This window comes from Falco naumanni, chromosome Z (assembly GCF_017639655.2).
Source record: "Falco naumanni isolate bFalNau1 chromosome Z, bFalNau1.pat, whole genome shotgun sequence".
Lineage (NCBI taxonomy): Eukaryota > Metazoa > Chordata > Aves > Falconiformes > Falconidae > Falco > Falco naumanni.
The window spans coordinates 70,065,976-70,086,807 of record NC_054080.1 but is presented as its reverse complement, the minus strand read 5'-3'; the positions used below and the strand labels follow the sequence as shown (position 1 = coordinate 70,086,807).

At 42.5% G+C, this 20,832-nt stretch overlaps 1 protein-coding gene across 2 annotated transcripts; it reads right to left on the bottom strand.

Moving 5' to 3' along the window:
• Nucleotides 1-3,551: 3,551 nt before the first annotated feature.
• CCL28 (C-C motif chemokine ligand 28) lies at nucleotides 3,552-19,002 on the bottom strand. Of its 2 annotated transcripts, XR_005825726.1 has the most exons (4): nucleotides 18,573-19,001; nucleotides 6,848-6,974; nucleotides 4,866-6,020; nucleotides 3,552-3,968 (listed from the first exon to the last, which is right to left on the bottom strand). XR_005825726.1 is itself a non-coding variant. In XM_040580689.1 (3 exons), exons 1-3 carry the CDS (start codon nucleotides 18,634-18,636, stop codon nucleotides 5,864-5,866), a joined length of 348 nt encoding a protein of 115 aa, XP_040436623.1. In that variant the 5' UTR covers nucleotides 18,637-19,002; the 3' UTR covers nucleotides 4,699-5,863. The 2 variants fall into 2 exon arrangements, 1 of the variants encoding a protein (XP_040436623.1); XM_040580689.1 differs by lacking the exon at nucleotides 3,552-3,968 and having other exon boundaries at nucleotides 4,699-6,020; nucleotides 18,573-19,002.
• Between the last annotated feature and the right edge of the window lie 1,830 nt (nucleotides 19,003-20,832).

Below are 20,832 nucleotides of genomic sequence, written 5' to 3'. Positions count from 1 at the left end.
TGTTCCAGCTTTAGCAAAGAACAGATGCTCAGGAGGAGATAAAACAGTCCATCTTGTTGAATTTGCAGGAGCTCATGTTAGAGCTGCGAGTGTACGCTGAGACCTTGCAACCCTTTCCCTGCTCCCTGGGGGCTTAGCTGCCTGTGTGTTAGGCTGGCTCTGGTACAATGTGCTCATGTAGCTTCAGATGAGGCTGCAGTGAAAAGAGCTGTGTGATGAGGAGGACAAGGAGCTGTAAGGAGCCTCCACAGTAGCCTCTTCCCCTTCACTTGGGGAAGTTTGAACTTGGGCCCTTGCCTGAGCGGCACCATGGGGGTGCCTGTGCCTGGCTACATTCCTTGCTGATCCTGACCCAGTGACTTGACTTCCCAGCTTCACCTCTGACCTGCTTATGATTACAGACTTGTCCGGAAACTTGCCTTCTTGGCTGACCCTGCTGGCCATCACCTGCTTTGCTTTTTTGTTTGGACACTGTGAGAGTTTGGGCACTTGTTGGCGAGGTCACTGCCCTGCCTGCTTTGTTGTTGTTGTGCTCAGCTCCTGGCTCACCCACCCTTGCAGGGCACCCTGCCCTTGCTGCTCCCTGACAGCTTAAATCTGCTCACCTTTGAGCCTGCATGTACATGGTAGTGGTGGGGTTTTTTATGATAAATGGCATATTTTCTTTCATAATGGCCAAGGCACAACTGGTTTTTGCAATTTTTTTTTGGTGTGTAGACAACAATAAATGCAGCTGCAAATAGCAGTCTTCTTATCTATTACATCTTCACAGATCTGATCAAAAAAGGTACCAAAATGATTTAAGATTAGCTTGGGGAGATAATCCATGTTATTGCTCTCTTTACCATGGCCCATGATACAATGTGATGAATGACATCTCATAGTCTTTGACATTAACTTTCTGTGTTGTAGAAAATAGTATGACATAGATATGCATGAAATCATTGCTATTAATTTAAAATCATGTATTTGCAAAAAAGCCCTCCACCAAATTAACTGCCTAAAGCCAATAAAATTCTAACCAGACTCTCCTATTGTGTCAGTACTGAAGTGCATTTTAAAGATTACAGCCTGCAGATGATGGAGGAAAGATAAAAGGTACAATGTGACAGACAGTTGCTGGATTTTGAGAAGTCTAAACTGTGGTTGAGGACACAGTGCAGTCCCAATTTTTTAATAAATATCTGAAGTTAAATTCAGAGAACAGCTATCAAATCTATGCTGCTAAAAGCAATGTATTTGCCTCCTCAGGATGTTTCTGGATCCAGATACTAATTTAAATTTACATCGAGTCCAGGCATCCTCTTCTTGCAGATGACTTTGATGACTAATTTTTTATAGCCTAAGATCTACTACTTTTTCTTATTAATCAGTACAATCTATTTTATAATTGCTGTCAATAGCATTATTTCTATTCAGCTTTATGAGGCTTCTATCTGCTTTTGCTGTCACTGAGTGTATTGCAAGGAAACACTGTAGAAAAAAATTACTATTATTTCTTCACAAGAAAGGTTCTGCCTATAGTGCTATTGCGACAGACTACAATTGGTTTATATTAATTTCTTAGAAAGATGCAGTAATAACATTAAAGTTGTTGGTGAATCTGGTTTCAAACCTCTCAGGTAATTAATTTGTAGTCTTCTAACCAAATTATGCTCCAGACATGTGATTGCCACTATTTCTAGCCCAGCTTGTGGGGATGCACGTCATTTTCCGTTTGTGGCTCTAGAGTTTAACCTATCTGTCCGGTGAGATTTTCAGTCAAGACTGTATTCAGTAATTTGGATTAATAAACCAAAAAGGATGCTGCGCTTTGGAAACCTTAGAACTGAAAAGCTGAGAAAGGAGAGGTCAGTTTAATAAAAATTGTTTTACCAAAGAACCTCAGCATAACACCTTGCAGCAGAAACATGCTCAAACTTGCTCAGATGCTGCTAGTGAGAGGACAAACACACTTCCCCTTTGTTCATTAAAATCTAGCCTTTTTTGATAAAAAAAGGGGTTTGAATTTGAGCCCCTGACACTGTTTTGCAGCTGTGTGGAAGTGGGTTGGATCTCCTAATCCAGTACTGTTTTGAAAGACAAGTGTTTGCTGTCTGATGACTTATCTTCTAGTTTTAAGCCAGTGTATCAAATTTAGGGTGCTGGTTTTGTCTCAATAGACCCAACAAGTGCTTTGCTTCTGTTCATTAATTCTTAAGCAATTCTGTGACTTTGTTTTATAAAGCCTCCTAGAGAGAGAGAGACACTGTCATATTAGGTTAAGTTAGTAACTCTTAAAATAAATGAAACAGCCAGATGTTTCTTAAAACCGTTTAAGAGTGAATTTATTGCAGTTTTCAGGAATATTAGTTACAGGCCTAATTTGGATTTAATTCAATGGGAGCTACACTTCTAAGTCACTGACGTACTCACTGGTGTTTTGAATAGTGAATGCTGTACCACTTATCTAAAGGATGACGCACCTGTGTTTAGTTAAAAGTCAGGAGATGTCCAAGGACGCTTGTTGCCACATGACGGGTGCACAGACTGCTAAGTCCTTGGGTTGGTTATCTTTAGAAGGGACATTTTGTCTTAGAATCCTGTTGTACATGCAACGTGGTGAAGATGAAGACTTTAAACATGGCCGCTAAGGAATAGAGTCTGCGCAGAGACAACTCCTCAAGGACATTGCGCCGGCATGAGATATGTAAATGAATTCTCAGAATTGTAATGAATATGTAAACTGTTTCCCGGAAAACTAATGAACGGGTATGAGTGCAGAAGAATGGCTGCAGAAGCGTGGCTTTAGAATCTCTGAAGATCTGCACAATCCAGGCCTGGTATCAGAATAGGCCTGTAATCAGAATTGTGCTGAAGTTGCTGTGCGGAAGTTAACAAGAAGGTAGCCTTGAGCTACTCTTGAATCCTGAGACCAAGTAATTATGTTGTGCCAACAGGCCGTGGCTGTAACAAGCTACAGCTGCTGGGAAAGCAGGTGCAGGGCCAAGAAAGATGGGGACCCGTATGGGAAAATAGGGAGTAACAAACTACAAGGCTGAAGCACAGCAACTCAATTAGCTACATGGATAGAATGCTTATTTTAGTCATGATAATTAGGGGTGTGAAACCGCGCGCGTTTAGAGGCTACTAACCAACTATATTTCTGCTTTACGAATATGCATGTGTATCGGTTCTATGTAAGTAGTGTTAGAAACTAATAAAGTTGAGCAAGATGCATAACTCATATTGAGCGTCTTCTTGACTCCGGCGAACCCTTCTTCCAACATATGAGTAGCTTGTGTAAAGGAAGGGGAGGGACTGAAAAGTCCCCTCTGTGTGCATAACTTTGGTGGAGCGATCCGCCACGCACCCAGCGCTGCCGAATAAAGATAACCTCTGCTCGCCTGCATATTGCTGACTGATTCTTCAAATCAGTTTTCAGATGCAGCCAGCTACATCCTTAGGCACCTAAACCCATTGAAAAGAGAGCTTTAAAAGCCAACATTTTCAGGGAAAACAAAGCCATGTGCCGTAGTAATCTCTTCCACAAAATAAGATGTTGAGATGACTTTACTGAAAGAAAGTATTGATTTTATTTTGTTGCCAGGTACAAAATAGCAAAGGTCAAAAATAATGCTTAGGTACGGAGAGTGTAAAGTCACTGAAGTGAAGGTCTGGAAACTGTAAGGTGTTTTTTTTAATGTTTTTTGTATGTCAGGGTTCAGGGATAAATGAAACTGTACCAGACAATAGACCTTTCAAGTGTGGTTTTGATACTTCGTGTACCAATAACAGGGAAGAAAGCTTTTTTTTGATTGAATGACTAGTTGAAGTTATTTCTAATTCAATTCCTAAAAGAATGCACAGGAACCCGAACATGAAACACAGTTGGCAGCTGGGAGAGGACTACTGTCATCTCATAATCTCTCAGTTTGATCTGTTGAATCCAAGAGAACCTGATGCAAGATAACGCTCACTCCGAAGACCTGGGAGATGTAAATAAAATTATCAAAGACTGTCTTTTAAAGTAGGTCCAGTAAATGCAAATATTTCAATAGTATTTGAGTTGCATATCTGTCAGAGTCTTAAAACATTGTAACAATTCCAGTTATTAAAAGCTATGAAAATGTACGTAGATCACATTTTGCTGCTTTTATATGGTATGCATGAACGGAGGAACTGCAGCAGCCTTGTAATTTCAAATACGAAGCAGTAATTGTTGAACACTTAAGAACCTAAGATCTGAGGGCTAGGAAAGCTGACAGTGCAAAAAGAGGTCATCACTAGGAAGCAGATACTGCTCTCCAAAATGGAGAGAGAACTGCAGCTGCTCTGTATTCCCACAACTGGCAGAGGACAGGTCTGCAAGCCAGGACCATATGGAGCTTCCCAGCAGCTCGTGACTAAAACAACAGGGGCTCCCCTTCCCCTTCCCTTCCCTTCCCTCCCCTCCCCTTCCCTTCCCTTCCAACAGACTGAGCATCCAGGAGTTCCCACTACTGATGGCAGCGCTGCTGTGGTCTCATCTAGAGCCACAGTTTCAGTTTCTTTAAAAAAAAAAACAACACCATCTTTCTCTGAAAAACAGCTCCCTTCTTTCTCCAAAACCATCTCCCAAACCTTCCTGACTTGCCTTTACCAAGTGGCAATATTTAATGATACTGTAAGTCAGACAGTTCACAGGAGCTTTAGGCATGCCTGCGTCAGCCTGGAAAATTAGTTGCATACTTTAATCCTGTGAAATGCTGAATATGTCTGACAGAATAGGCATGGAAATTAGGATACACTCCATACTTTAATCATCACTTAGGGTACGCCTAAAAAGCCACTTGTTGCATTGATGGAAAAAACTTTGAGGAGCTGAGATGGCATCATAAACCCACCCAGACATCTGTGACTCAGGAGGGAAGCATGAAGGTAAAATCTGGAATCCAGAGAAGAACATGAAGAAGAAAATAAACAGAACTGCCAGAAACGGGAAGATACTGGTACCATAGTGCAATGTATTTCAGCAGTTTAGCATTCCTGGTGCTCTGCTGACCTGAGCTCAGGAGGACTGGATTCTGCCTAATACCCCATTCGCTGGATCTGTATGGTGTCCAGGCAGTGCAGCTCCAGGGTGCAAATGAAGTGGTGGAAAACGTGCCATTTCAGCTTGTCTCAGCCAGGGCCATACCCTCTGCCACCCCAGCATGCCGGACTCGGTGCTGGGGAGGAAGAGCTTCTGTACACATTGTGAGTCAGCGGGGCAATCCCAGCGCTGGCTCCTGGCAGGAGGCTTCCTGCTTGTCATTTCAGCAGGCAGAGCGTGGAGCTACGCCAGTGTACGTGGCGTACACAATATTCCCTAGAAACTGGAAGAAGAGTTAGATGAGCTGCCGCATCCCTGTTAGAAGGCTGTGAGCTCATCAAAAAAGATAATTACGTTTTTTGAAAAGATTACTGACTGGAAGAATAGAAACAAAACAGGCAACAGCACAAAGATGATTGCAGAGAAGGAAGAATAAGGGTCAAGAATGGGACTGGGAAAATGGAGCAATGAGAAGGAACTGCATGCTGCGTTGTTAAAATAGAAATCACAGGGAAGGTTGCCATGAAAGCAGAGTGGGAGAGAAGAGGATTTAAGTCTACCAATAGATCTCAGAGGTACAGTGAGCACTTGCTACATGCCCTTGGCAGGAACACCTTGCCATTTGACTGCTAATCTGACCAGCATTGTTCTTGTGTACAGGTGAGGTTTTCTGCCACTGCTATCTGTAGCACATAGATATCTGAAAAGTCATGTTAATGCTGCAATCATCCATTGTTGATGAAGTCTGGTATCTTTGTTCGCAGTGCCTTATGCCATAGGTGTCTTCATCATGGGGCTTGCTTCATCACATTACTGTTCGTTTAATTTCTTTTTAATAATTTTAGTTCTTCTCTGCTTTCCACCATGAGGTTTTTTTCTGGGAATCTTGTGCTTCTTCTTCTTCATCCATTTTTTAACTTTTCTAATCCGTGGGCTCACACAGAACTTTCTGCCTCCTATGTACAGACTGCCAGAGCAAAAATTGGTTGTCAGTTTCAAAGAAAAAAATGTAAACCCCCCAAATTTTTCAAACAATCATACTTATCGCTCACCTGTGAAGACCACAGAGTTAGAAGTGGTCAATCTTAGTTTATGTTTTATACTATGTCTACTCACTTTTTGTCTGGTTTTAAATATGTGCAAGTTAGAATTTAAGGTTTATGTGATTACACTTGAGTTTCAAAATCTGCAAAATCTTTCCTACTTCAGTGGGTCTGAACAGAACTACAGTGCAAACCAGTACATTTCTGTGGCCAATAAATACGTAGACCACTTTATCATTATTAATATTATTATTATTATCATATTATAATATGATCATCATGCAAATGTCTAGAACTAAAACATGTCCAGGATTTCTTTGAAATTTATCGATTTAATGCAAACTGTGTGATATCATACAAACAAACAAAAAAGAACAAAAAGAAAAAAAAAAAAGAAGTAGCTTATGTACAAAAGTAAGGCTGATTTAATGAGTTTAGGCAACGTTGGCATAGTTGGAAAAACCCAAAGAAGTCTCAAGGTGCATGAGTCATTCTTCAGTTCTGAAAATAGAGCAAGTGTCAGAGTTAGTGCAGGCTGAATAATGATCAATATTATTATTGAAAAGGAAATTCAATTTTAGCAGTCAGAAGTTTAAGTAGCGCAAGGAAGGACAGTTCTTAAATCACACACAATCTTGTTTTTCATTGCATTTGTGTTAGCATTCTAAGATTCTACTTGTTTAAATGGCGCCTGATAGGTTTTAACTTGACAGTACCCCTTTCACAGTGACTGACACAAAAGGTCTCTTACATAACAGCTTCTAGGTGACACAGGCCATCAGCTCTCTGGATTTCAAACCTCTCCACTCTTCGGAGAATTCCTTTGGGAATTTCATCTGAAATTTTCATGCAACAGTTAAAGGCCCCAGGGAACAAGGCTAAAAAGAGTAAAAACAATGTCAGAAACAACAGAGATATGAAGATGACAAGTCATAACTTGACTTCACAGAATAACAGAATGGTTGAGGTTGGAAGGGGCCTCTGGAGGTCATCTGATCCAACCCTCCTGCTCAGGCAGGGCCACCTGAAGCTGATTGCCCAGGACCATGCCAAGACACCTTTTGAGTATCTCCGAGGACAAAGACTCCACAACATATCTGGGCAACCTGCTCCAGTGTCTGACCACCTTCACAACAAAAAAAGTGTTTTTCTGTGTTCAGGTTGAATTTCTTGCATTTTAGTTTGTGCCCCTTCCCTCTTGTCTTGTCAGTGGGCAATACTGTGAAGAGCCTGGCTCCCTCTTCTTCATTCATTCCCATCAGGTATGGGAATGGTGGTTACAATACCTTGATGAGAACTCACTTGAGCATTCTCTTGTCCAGGCTAAACAGTTCCAACTCTCTCAGCCTGTCCTTATATGCAATATGCTTCAGTCCCTTCATCATCTTTGGGGTCCTTTGCTGGACTCTTTCCAGTAAGTCCATGTCTCTTTTGTACTAGGGAGCCCCGAACTGGGCCCAGCACTCCAGATGTGGCCTCACTAGTGCTGAGTAGAGGGAAAGGATCACCTCCCTCGATGGTGTGACCCCCTGCTCCCAACCCCTGTTGATGTGGTTAGCATAACTAATACCATTTTATGAGGCAAGCATCCATTCTCTGTGACCTAGCAAATAATGTATTGGTTCCCTTTCCCTCGTTATCAGGCCCTGAAGGTCCTGTGAACCAAGCAGATGAACCGAACAGATTTCTTCCCTTCCGTACTGGACCCCAGCATGTACTGCTGCCTAGCATTATTCCTCCACGGATGCATGACTTTGCATTTCCCCTTGTTGAATTTAATAAGATTCTTCTCTACTCATTTCTACAGCCTGTTGAGGTCTATCTGTAAGGCACCAAAACCATGTAGTGCATCAGCCACTGCTCCCAGTCTTTTATCATCTGCAAACTTGCTGAGGGCACATTCTGTCCCATCATCCAAGCCATTAATGAAGATGTTGACCAGTATTGGTTCCCATGTAGACCCATGGGGTACACCACTGATGACTTGCTTCCAATTTTTCTTTGCGCCACTGATCACAGCCCTCTGGCCATTTGGCCAGTTTTCCATCCACCTCGCTATTCACTCATCTAACCAGTATGTTGTCAGCTTGTCTATGATGATGTTATGGGAGACAGTATGAAAGGCACTACTGAAGTAGAAGTAGACATCCAGGGCTCTCCTTTTGACCACTAGGCTAGTCACTCACTGTAGAAGGCTATCAGCTTGGTCAAGCATGATTTCCCCTTCATAAATCCATGCTGACTACTGCTGATCACTGTCGTGTCCTTCAGATCTTTGGAAATGCTTTCCAGGAGGATTTTCTCCATCACCTTGCCAGGGACTGAGGTGAAGTTGACCAGCCTGTAGTTCCCTGGATCTTCCTTCTTGCCCTTCTTGTTATATTTGCTCTCTTCCAGTTTTTAGGAACTCTGCCAGTCACCGTGACTGTTCAAAGCTAATTGACAGTGGACTCACAGCATCAGCCAGCTTCCTCAGCACTGGTGGGTGTGCATCCCATCCGTCCCTGTGGCCTTATGTAGGTCCATTTTTTTTCAAATGCTCCAGGATTTGGTCCTCCTCCACTGATGATGTCTTCCTTGCTGCAGACTTTCCCTCTGGTCTCAGGGATTCTTGAAGGCCAGTTTGAATAGTAAAGAGTGAGGTAAAGAAGGCACTGAGTATGTCAGCTTTATCCGTGTCATTTGTCACCAGTCCGTGCCCCATTCAGCAGCAGGTTCATATATTCCCTTCTCTTTCTTTTGCTATTTATGTACTTGTGGAATTCTTTCCTGCTACACACCACATCCCTTGCCAGGTTCACCTCCAGCTCAGCCCTGGATTTCCTAACCCCATTCCTGTATGGTCAGACAGAAACTCTGTACTGGGTCACCTGCCCCTGCTTCCACCTCTTTGTTCCACACTATGTTTTTATGCTCAAGTTCAGTTAGGAGCTCTGTGCTCATCCATGCAGGTCTCCTGCCACTTTGCTCTAATTTTCTGTTTGTTGGGACAGACCTTTCTAAAGCTTGGAAGTGATCCTCAAATATCAGCCAGCTGTCCTCGACCCCTTATATTCCGTGGGATTCTTCCAGGCAGGTCTCTGAAGAAGTTGTAAATCTGCTTTCCTGACATCCAGGGTGTGATCTTGCTTTTTGCCCTGCTCCATCTTATGGATGAACTCCACCATCTTGTGGACACTGCTGCCTCTGACTTTTATGCCCCTGACCTGTTTTTCCTTCTTTGCAAGTATCTGGTCCAGCTGAGCACTCTTCCTTGATAGTTCCTTGAGTACTTGTGCTGGAAGATGTCATCAGTGCACACAAGAGATCTTGTAGATTGCTTGACCACTGCTGTGTTGTCCTTCCAGCAGATATTAGGGTGGATAGAGTCCCCCATAAGGACCAGAGCTTTTGAACGTGAGGCTTTTTTAAGTGGTTTGAAGAAGGCCGCATCTACTTCTTCCTCATCAGGAGGTCTATAGTAGACACCCACTACAATATGACCCATGTTGATCTGCCCCACTAATCCTGACCCATAAGTTCTCAGCAGGCTCGTCATGAATCCCCCAGCAGAGCTCCATGCATTCCTACTGCTCTTTTGTATAAAGGGCAACTGCATCTCCTTGCCTTCCAGACTGTTCTTCCTAGAAGCCCACATCCCTCCATGTCAGCACATCAGTCATGTGGTCCATCCCACCATGATTCATGATCCCAGTGAGGTCCTAGCCCTCTACTTGCATACAGACTTGTGGGTCCTGTTCGCTCCTCATGCTGCACGCATTAGTGGAAGGGCATTTTAAAGAGGTGTCAGGGGTTAGTTATCTTTACAGCTTATGGGATGAGATACCATCCTCTCAGCTTCTCCCACACGACAGATGGGTGGTTTTGTTGTTTAACGAACAGTTTCCTCCACTTCTCCTTATGCACACATATGTAAAGGCTTGTTGCAGTGAAATACAATAAAAAACATCTAAGTGCTTTATTTGTGGAAGAACACCAACGTTAATGACACAGGAAGTGTCAGAAGTATCATTTAAAAGCTCTGCCTTGTGAGGTTGAACCGAGCCCATTAGCTTTTTTCTTTGAAACTGTTAATGCTGTTGCTGGGTTTTGGTGTTTTATTTTGCCCCAAGGGATCCCATGGATGAATGTGTCTCCACTAGGGAATGATCCGCAGGTTTTTTTCTGCTTGCTATTACCATCTTGAAAATAACAAGTCCCTGAACCCTAAAAAGCAGATCCTTAACTCTAGATTTTTTGATGACAATTACTAACAATGTGGTGCTTGATTTTCTTCTGCTGTAGCACAGAAATAGATCTTCTAAAGGGCATTCCCTCCATCAGCTCAAGGACAAGAAAAGCCATGTGGCTCAGGGATTTATCTAGTATGTGAGGTTCTCAGGATCAAAGCAGTTCTTCAGACTGAGCACAGCAAAGACCCCTGTGTCCCAGTCCATGAATTAATCTGGGAGAAATGGGGCAAGAGCCTTCTTTCTATTTGTTTTGGTATTTTTTTTTTCCCTAGCTTGTAAATCATGCTGTTCCTTAAGTAATCATTTAGTCCTGGAGCGCAAGAGTCGTAGAGCAAGAAAAATAAAAGCAGGAGAATGAGCTGCAGTTCCTGTAAGAAGGGAATGAGAAGTCTTTTTAAAAATTTTCCTGTGAGCAAGAAGATGGTGTGCTCTGTTCCTTACAAGAGTGCTTGCTTAGTGCTGTAGTTGCTGTAGCAAACAACAATTTAGATGCTGGCAAAGCTGTAGCAGTGAGCTTGAGGAGCCAGCAATGTAGCAGGAGTCGCTGAAGACCAGTCACACTGTCCACTGCAGCTTGCAGGGGGCTTTCGTACCGGTGAGGCTGAGGACAGAGCCCTGGGATTTCACAGTTGAAAAGGAGGGTGAAAGCAAGCAGCTGGCATAGCAGTTGCCTCCTCAGCAGCCCAGAAAGGATGATAAATAATCATATGGTGCAGATGGATTAATTAAAAGTTGAACATTACCTGTATTATTTCCCTGTTGTCCTTTGCTTTTGTCTTTTTTTTTTTTTTTTTTTTTTTTTTTCTTTTTCCTGAGGGCTCAAGAGAGCTTCAGTGGCACTATGAACTTTTGTTATTGCCAGTTAGCTCCTGGCAGAAGGATCACATGGGATAAAAACTCAAGGAAAGGTACCTTCTTTGAACTCGACCTGAGGTTGCCAGCTGTGCGTTTTGGAGAGGTCTAGTCCTCTGCTTCTTTGGGGTCTAGTAAACTAAAGCACTTGTTAAGCCCAACACTCTCAGCCTCCCGCGGAACAGCTGCATATTCCAGAAGGTCTTGAGATAAGACATGTGTCTCCTGAACTTTTCTTCACCTGGTTTCTCCAGTGCCTGGCTGCCATCTCTTGCCCTCATCCCACTTTACATACTCAGAAATGTCATTCACTTTGATCCTCAGACCTGAAACATCTGTTATCACCCTTTTTATAGCGCAATATGCTGTACTATATGGCACTATGTTAGTCATTTGAACACTTTATAACTAAAAATTAAGAAATTAATACTGATGTACTTTTATAGCTTTATAATGAAAAATATACACAAACTTATGTAAAGAAAATGAAGCAAAATTCTTGGTCCACCCAGGTGGACTTATGAGCATCTCACTGGCCACTCATGACAGACTGCCCTTTTGCCAGGAACTTACCCAACAGGAACTGCATCTTTTAGAAACTTGTTTATCATTGCATCTTTACATACCGCTTACATAACTAGACTAGCAGTTTTAGAGTGAATTCAATTATCTGATGCTCAGTTGATCTTTGAATTGGAGCATTAAGCCACTGACATCTAAGTCATGCAGCCACACAAAAAACTGTGCCTCTCAGCCTGAGAATATGCAGCTGACTGCATGTACAGCTGGTGAATACACCAACAGAAAGCAGACTGAAATTTTGTATAAAGTGTGAATGAGGTGGAGCTTATATTCTTGTTAAAGAGGCAAAAACATTTCTTATGCAGAGTGAGAGGCTGCTAGTAACTTTTTATTTGACGTGTGTGCTTGAGATGGCTGTCTTGCTTTTAGAGGTTTGTGTGGGTGTTTGCCTTGAGGAATTCTGATCTGCATCATCTTTTTTGATGAAAAAGAAGCTGTCGCTTTTAAATAATTTTTGTTATTGTTGTTCTGTGCTTGAAAGTGTAGTTACAGTATGGAAGACAGAGATTAATTATCTTTGAGTCACAGATTAATACATGACATCAAGGTCTTTTTGTCAGACAACGTGAAAGTGTCAGAAACATTGTCTTGACAGAGGCAATTGTGGTAACTGGTACCTTTTAAAATGGGAATCTGTTGAAAAAGTGATTCCCCCCCTCCCCACCCCCACCCCCCACCCCCAATGTGAAGGACGCTCAGGGCAGTGAGCCAAGGAATTCCGGTATTTCCCCAGAGCCTCAGGAGAGGGGACACTGTTCTCCTGGAGCACTGAGCCATCCTGCAGCTTCATTGCCCAGTCCATTATTACTGTAACTACAATCTAATCCCACAAGTGGGAAGGAACCAGGAGGTATTAAGCAAAGCTAATGATTTCATCCCAACCTAATACCATACATTTTTTGTGGCTTCAGCAATTAGATCAGTCTTATTAGTAATAATTGGCCTAAACCATGGTTAAAAGGAAAGAACTGTGATTTTCCACAAGGATGTTTGCATGGACTTGTGTGTGCCGTTAACCAAAGACATTTTTTTTCACTGCTGCTCACTTCATTTGTCTCTGTAGCTCAATGCCACAACCAGAAATCCACAGTTGCTTACCCAAACGTTATTTAGACCTGTTTTCTGACACTAAGCCTCTTTAACCAGAAAGGTAAAGGAGCCACTGAAAAAATCAGCAAGCTTAGCAATGGATCTTGAGACAGGTCTGTCCACTCAGGGACTGCTCTGTTGTTATTTCAGTGTATTATCTGTTTTGATATTTCTTCCCTGGCAAATCTCACCAGGGAAAGACCTATTCCTTTTTGAAGGTTTTGTTGCATATTTTTGGGTGGCATCTATCTTCAATCTTGCAGAAAAGTCCACTGGAGCAAGTTAAGTACTTTGCAGAGTGCAAGCAAGATATTAACTGCAATAATACCTTCACTCACCTCACCTTCTCTCTCAAGGATACCTAAAAAGGACCTCCTTTGCAGATGTATGTGGCTCGTAGAATTCAATAGTCCTGATATTTTCGTTGTACTGTATTTATTTAACATGCTATGTATAGCTTTATCAATTTCAAAAGAAGTAGAGAGAAAAAGCTTTGACTTTCTAGTGAGAATAAGTTGTTTAGTACATGTGAAAAAAAAACACGACTTTTTTCTAAAACAAAAAAGAAAATCCCTGAAATTCTGAATTACAGTGCTTGTTGTTCAAGGAATGTAGCATAAGAACTTAAGTTTGGGAGCTTTAATTATTTTCAAGTAAGTAATGGGAGCTAAGGCTCACATTGTGGCCAACTTTGTGAAGGTTCATGAAAAGACTCAAATTCTGAATGAAGACTGTAAGAAGCTTCGGGTCCAGCTGGTGCGATTGATGAAGCTGGTCAGCGGGCATCCGTTCCTAAAACAGTGTACAGTTGAGAGCATTTTCCCGGGATTTCCAAGCCAAATGATGTACGTGAGGGCCCTGAACACGGTGGCACTGATGCCCATTATGTACTCCTGGTCCCCTCTCCAGCAGAATTTCATGGTGGAGTATGAAAACATTCTGTGTAATATCCCTTACATGGGAGATGAGGTGAAGGAAGAAGATGAAACTTTCATTGAAGAACTTATTAATAACTATGATGGGAAGGCTCATGGAGTGGAAGAAATTATTTCAGGATCAGTCCTCCTCAGCGACGCTGTGTTCCTGGAGCTGGTGAACACCCTGAATCAGTACTCGGGTGAGGAAGAGGAAGGACACAATGATTCTGAGGTTAAGCAGGAGGATGGGAAAGAGTAGCTGCTGGTCACAAGGAAAACAAATTGTGGCAGAAGGTAACAAGAAGTGTTCAAAGAAGCAGTTTCCAAATGACATGATATTTACTGCTATTTCTTCTGTTTCCTGAATATGGCTTCCCAGATGACATGAATGCTGGTTTGTTTCCTCGGAAACCTGTCAAATCTTGGTGGCACGGTCATCAGTCACTTCTTAGGGTGGAAGGGATAAAAAGCAGTTGCCAATTAGAGATTACTGTTTTCATCTGCATTCAGCTTGACTTGTTAGCTCTTTTAGTAAAATGTTGCTCTTAACTGGAAAAAGATCCCCAAAGTCTGTGAGACCTGGTGAGTTTGAACTGATGTTATTGAAGTGAAGTGCTAGAGGATGATGCGCAGCAAAAACAAGGATGAAACTCTGATGGAACAAGACCTCCACAAGTATTGTTCGTGGTATCTGTCTTTACACTTCTGTTCACTTGATCAGTGTCAAGTCTCTTTGAGGCTGAAAACTTTCATTTTCCATTTCCTATCTGCTACGTGGCCAAACTCAGTCCATAGAAACTTTTTCTTATCCTTTCTGCTTTGCTGTTTTCACCATCATTCTTAAACTTGAGAGCCACATGTTAAACAGCTGAGGAAGGCTATGTCATTTAGGGTCCAGGCAAAAAATATTAAAAGCAATTATTGCTGCCTGCTCAGTTTCTGGTGCAAGAAAGAACATTTCCCTCCTTCAGTTTCAAGCTGATATTCTTAAATTTGCCTACCCATTTATAGAAACTGTAGTGTCTGATGAAGAGCCCTCCTATGGCATACAGTAGCAGTAGCTGGTGGCTGTTCTTCTGCTCTCTGGATGTAGTTTTTAGGCAGGTAGGACTGGGTAAATGTCTCAATATGCACAGGACAGACTGCTGGCAAGAAGAAACACAGCAGTCTTTGGTTCAGCCAGCCTCTTCTGTAGAAAATTTAACACAGCAGGGCAGGTCTTTGCCTTATGAGGGGGGGACAGATGCAGAAAAAAGAGGAAGTGAAGCCACAAGGAAATAGATAGTGAGTGATAGAGCCGTTGTGTTCCCCACCCCCGTGCTTGCGCCTAACTATGCTTGGTTTCATTTTGGCCTCTTTTGGCTGAAGACGATAGGAAAAGCTGGGTTCTTGGTAAGAATAGTAGGAAAGGTACTTTTGGTCCCTGTCTTCATTCCTGTCTGCTCCAGACCCAACCTTGCTGCCTTGTGCAGCTCTTTTCCTGGCAGGTTTCACTCCAGCAGTTAGTGTTTTGACCAGGCCTTCAGTGGTCCCTCCTGGATCCTGCTGGCAGCACAGGGGAGCCTGTCAGGCCTGCTGGGAGAGCACTTAGTTGACCTTTCTGAACTGGATGTGACCCATGGACGGGTGAGTGAAAAGCCACACTGCGGATGTTCTTCCATGCAACCAAAAAACCAGGAGGAGAGTTCTTGCACTTACGCAAACTAAGGCAGCCCAGCAAAAGTGCAAGTAGTTGCTACGCAGAAGGGGTTCCCCCAACACGGTGTGTGGTCTGAGGGACAGTGTCTCTTGCATGGCGAGATCCGTAAACCTGAGGCGCTTTCTGTACCTGTGCTGAGATGTAAGATGTGCTGCTAAGGAGCCTCGAGTTCACCATGAGCTGATGCAGCTCTGCACTGATTGCACAACTTTGGCACACCTAGGGCTATTAGTAGTGGTCATTAGTGTTTCCTAATGGAACTCTTTTGCGGTTACAAAGTAGGCTTTGTACATCTGGAAACCCCCCTTTGCATTGATTAATCAGACCAATGTCTTGCTTAGTCAGAACATGAGACGTATTGAAGTGCACTGGTCTCGATACAACCATTTCCATAGACAAGTTTCAGCTCTTAATCCAGGATTGTTATTTATGAACATACAATCCAGGCTGTGTCCTTGGCAGGAAATTTACTATTACATCACCTACACTTTACATTAACTACTGAGTACTCATGTGCACATGAAGCTGCCAGAAAATGTTTCTCTCATCTAAAATGTGAGGCTGTTTTTGAGTTCACTGCCTCAAAGCAGGTCTTTTCAGCTTAACCTAAAGCAAGTCAATAACTACTTCATTTAGCAGAAGGCTGTGATCCTGGTTGGCAGGTGAACAAAGGAGGATGCTAGAATCTTTGGCAAATGTAGCATAGCTCTACTTTGTAAAAACAAGGAGGCTGCTTAATAGCTGGAGGTGAGAGGGGAACTCAAATGCTGAAAAATGCTCTAATGCATCCTACTATTTTTACTGCTTGCTAATACACACAGTTAAAGCTTAATTCTGAAAAAAGAGATAAACAAAAGATAGAAGAGATCCTATACCTGCTGAAGTGGTGGAAATAGCTGTAAATAAAGTACAAATCATTATATATAAACAAACAAATCATACTATAAAATTTTGTGGCCAAACCCAAATGAAGTTATGCAGTGTTGCTTTTCCGGTTCTGCTATGAGGACTGCTGTTCCTATGGACATTTTCAAGGCTGGAAGGCTGAGTAGAGATGAACAGACAGATGGCTATGTCATACAGGTCATGATTTTCAAACGGGCATTTGTCCATCATGCTATCATTTTGCAAGCTGTTTGTCCCCTGTCCCCGTACAACATCCTTGATGCTCTGGGCTACAGAGCATCTAGGAAATGCAAGCTGAAAACTGGCAAAACACAGTGTAATATTGACGTGGACCAGCAAACACTAGTTTCCAATGCCTTATCAGAAGGTGAAATTTGTGCTATTCCTAGCAAAACCGAAACACATAATGTCTTGCACATCAAGATGAAAAAGAAGCTGTCATGTGAATATACATTTTTTTTTCTGTAAAGCAATGCAACTTGGTAAGAGGGAGCCCATCTCCCACACTGCACAGATCACCTTCACTCTGACCAGCATTACTGGAGTAGCTAGGATATTCTAGGAATAACTTGGATGACTCCAGCTAACTCTTTAAGGAAGACTTGGACAATCTTATTTAGTTGTTATTCCTACCCTGTAGCATTCAACACTTGGTTTGGATGCTTTTACTGTATAGGAATTAGCAAATTTCTCCCTTCGTATTTTCAAGATTAAATACATGTTGGAGTTCTGAAAAAGAGCTTCTGTCTTCTCAAATTGAAATTCAAACGAACCAGTCAAAGCTGGTGCATACTCTGTCATGCAGTGCTGCCCACTTCACTGCGGGTGTGGCAGCACCTGGCACTCTCACATAAATGGATGCATAATGGCCAGACTAAGAAGCGTAACCCTAGTGAGGGTTAACCCTAAATGTAGTTCAGAACAGGGTAGGGTGTGCCTGTACCTGTGTAGCTACATTCAGTTTTGCCCATTTTTATTGTGGGTTCTGCTGTTTGAATATTGGTGCTAAGTATGGAGCATGTTTGCATGAGGAAATTTAGGTGGTAAAGGTACTTCCCCTGGGCCACATGGTTCAGTATAAAAGAGTGTTCTAAGAGAACATTTACTTTGACCTGTGCAGGTACGTGCCAGTCCTATTATGCAAGATCTTGATGACTGGCCAGATCATATATCTAATAAAAGAGCACTTCAGAGTTTTCTCATGCCAGCAAGTGCAGTGGCCATTTTAACGGGATAAAATTTTAAGGCAGATTTTGTCCATGTGCTATCTAAATTTTCAACAAACTCCACAATTCCTACTCCTACTGAAACCGGTGGAGCTTGAGAAAGGAACATCTCAAAGGCTGAAGTGCTCCAGAGTCTGAGTTATGTTCTCTATGAACACAGCTTATTTTACAGTAGAAAACTACAAAGGAAAACTAAGAATTCAAGCACAGCACTGGCTGATTTTTTTTTTTTTTAATTTTTTAATTTTGATGAAATGCAAGAAGACAAAAGCAAGTGTTACTAGATTTCCTGACTCCTTGAGATGTGCTGCACCAAACGCAGAGCAAATCTGCATGTAAAACTGCATTTCTGCTGAGAGAAAAGAGTTATGTGAAGTTTGCATAAAAATCTTTTTTAAATCTTTGCCATCCAGGGCAATTTCACTGTAAAGGAAAAAGACCAAGTGGTTTTCTGAACCTATTCCCTCTTGAGAAGCTTCAAAAGGAGGAAAATGCCGCTGAACTAGAGAGACCCCTTTAAACAAACAGTGACATTTTCTTAGGTGTTCCCTCAGGAAATCACTGCTTTAAAGGTCTTATACCTTCAGCAGTTAAAATCTCTCAGCAACAATGTTCTTGATAATGTTTGCTTTGACAAATAATCCACTTGGCTTTTCCTTGCTTAAGTCATTTTGTGGAATCATAAATTCCCCATATCTGTTGTGGAAACATCAAGGAAATGCTCAGGTGAAGCCCTGACTTGACTGAAGCAAATGCCAATTGTTTTATGCAGTTTAAGACAGCCAGGTTCCACTTTTTAAATCTTCCCATGCTACAGCACAGACCTTTAAGCTATCATCTGCGGTTCCATATGGAGCTGCAGAGGCTCAAGCAGACGCAATGCCAGGTGGACACCCTTTGGGGTTTTTTTCTTCTACTTTTAGGGTATAGAATAGGGTACAGAAGTATACAAATAAAGTACAACTTTACTTACTCTCGGATGTCTGACCAACCACGACGGCCAGAACAGCCAGAACAGTGACGAAGTTCAGACCCATTCCTCCTGGGAGCGGTGGAAGCAGAGCCCCGGAGCAGGCGGTGAGCTGCAGGAACTAACACCTGACCCTACCTCCCAGCTGCCAGGGATGAACGTGACTCAATGCCCCACCCTGAACAGCAGCTTGAGTCGCCTCCTTCCCATGTGGCGCTATGGACTTCAGCAGCATTCCTCTTCTCACCTGTAGATGTGTGGCTAAGCGTTCTGCCAGATGGTAAAATAGGCTGTTGTTCACATAGTACCCCAAGATTATACTGCCTTACGGCCAGATCCTCGCAGCCCTCCTCACTGATGAGACTCTTCAACAATAGCAATGCCAAGGAAGGGTATAAAAACTTCAGAAACAAATATTTGCAGGATTAAGGCAGAAGAAGAAAACAACCCTCTGCTATGATGTATCATCTCTGTGAAACCCAAACATGCAACATCGTGGGCCAAACCTGCTGTAGCATGAACAGGCACAATGTCAAGAAGACCCAAGCCTTGGACTAGCTTTGCATCCGACCTGTGCATTTTCAGCCTGTAAAGACCCTGAGCAAGAGCTGTATTATTTAGCACGTTGTCCTCCCTTATCCCCTTTTTGCCCATTGGTAATGCAGCAGCCGTGTTGTTTGTGCAAATTTGCAATGGTTCTGGTGAATGACAGCTGGAGAGAAACTGCAGCTGGTGTGTCTCCCTCCATTTTCCCCCTGATTCTTATTTCTGCAGCCCATTTAAATAATTTCTGTGATACCAGAGGAACACTCAGTCTGCACAAACATGTAGCTTTCAGCTGGGGGGCAAGGGGGAAGATGCATGTGTGGAGGCTGACAATTTCTGTAACACTTCTGTGAGTGGCATCGGGAAAATCTTTCTCTGACTCATGCAGGTGATGAGGAAAAATGTCTCTGGGGAAAATAACTCCTCAGATTTCCCGCTAAGCTTGACATAAATGACAGGTCCAAATCTTCTAAAAGCCTAAAAGATTACTCTGCGGTCTCTGAGCTGAACACCATGGCTGTATGGGTAGCAAGCAGTTGCCATATTTTGCCAAATTCTGCTACTGCCACTGCAGAGCAGGCTGTCTGCTTTGACCTTTCCCAAGGCTGAACTAGAAAAATCAGTCAGGGAAGTCCCTGAACTGCTCAACCAACCTCATCTTTGCTCTGGCTCATTACAGCCACTCACTATTCCTCAGTTTCCAGAATAGAAGACAGAAGAAATGGCTCACCTGAGGGACTTTATACTTACAATGTCCCAACACCAGTTTTGCAATTCTATCTAATAATAAATTAATACAGTGCAATCAAACCTTCTGGCTATCACAGTTCTACTTTATAACTCTTGGTTTCTGCGTTACACTGTTATCTACCAGGATAAAAGAACCAGGCAAATGCACAGTACTATACTTTCGAACAAAAGTCTACTGTTAAGAGGAGAGAGAGTAGTAGATAATGACCCGTGCTGTTTAAAGTATGATTTCAGGGAAGTTATTTATGTTGAAATCAACAAGCTGATTCATTTTCACCATTTAATTAAAGTGAAAAATCTGTATTATAAAAGCTAAACCACCACAGCCAGAGCCAAGACAGCTCAGAACACCTTCATTAATATGAAAATTGATGAAGACAAGACTGTTAGCAGCATTCATGTCCTTCAAAGTAGCACAAAGAGGGACAAGCTAGATTCAAAGAAATACAGTGAGGCAGATGTTACTGGAGTAACATGTTAAAGAAACAGCTTCAATCAGTGTTAGATTTTGTATTGCAGCATCTGCTTGACACTGCAAAATAGGGTGCTTTGTGCCCTTGCAGTTGGTTCTGATAAATGCTTCCATGGGATCTTCGGATACAGTTTTAAAGGCCTGATACAGATTACAAAAGCCTCACCACAGTAAGAGTATGGAGCACGGCAAGCTGTAGCAGTGGTGGGGACGTGGGAAAAAACAAAGCACTCAACTATTTTTAAGACCAGTTCATGCAGTGGTAAGTCCAAAGTGTTCCCAGGTGGATGCTCAAACACACACACACGTGCTGTGTTCTCAAAAACACAGAGTAAATACAGATACCTGCAGAAACTAATTTCTGTGTTGATGGCAGTGAGCTACAGCATACTGAATAAAACTTCCTTCTTCAGTCACATTACTCAGTTTGAGCTCAAGTTTCACGTTGTATATTCCCTCAGAGTTCATGGTGCCACTTATAGGTCCAAAATAAAG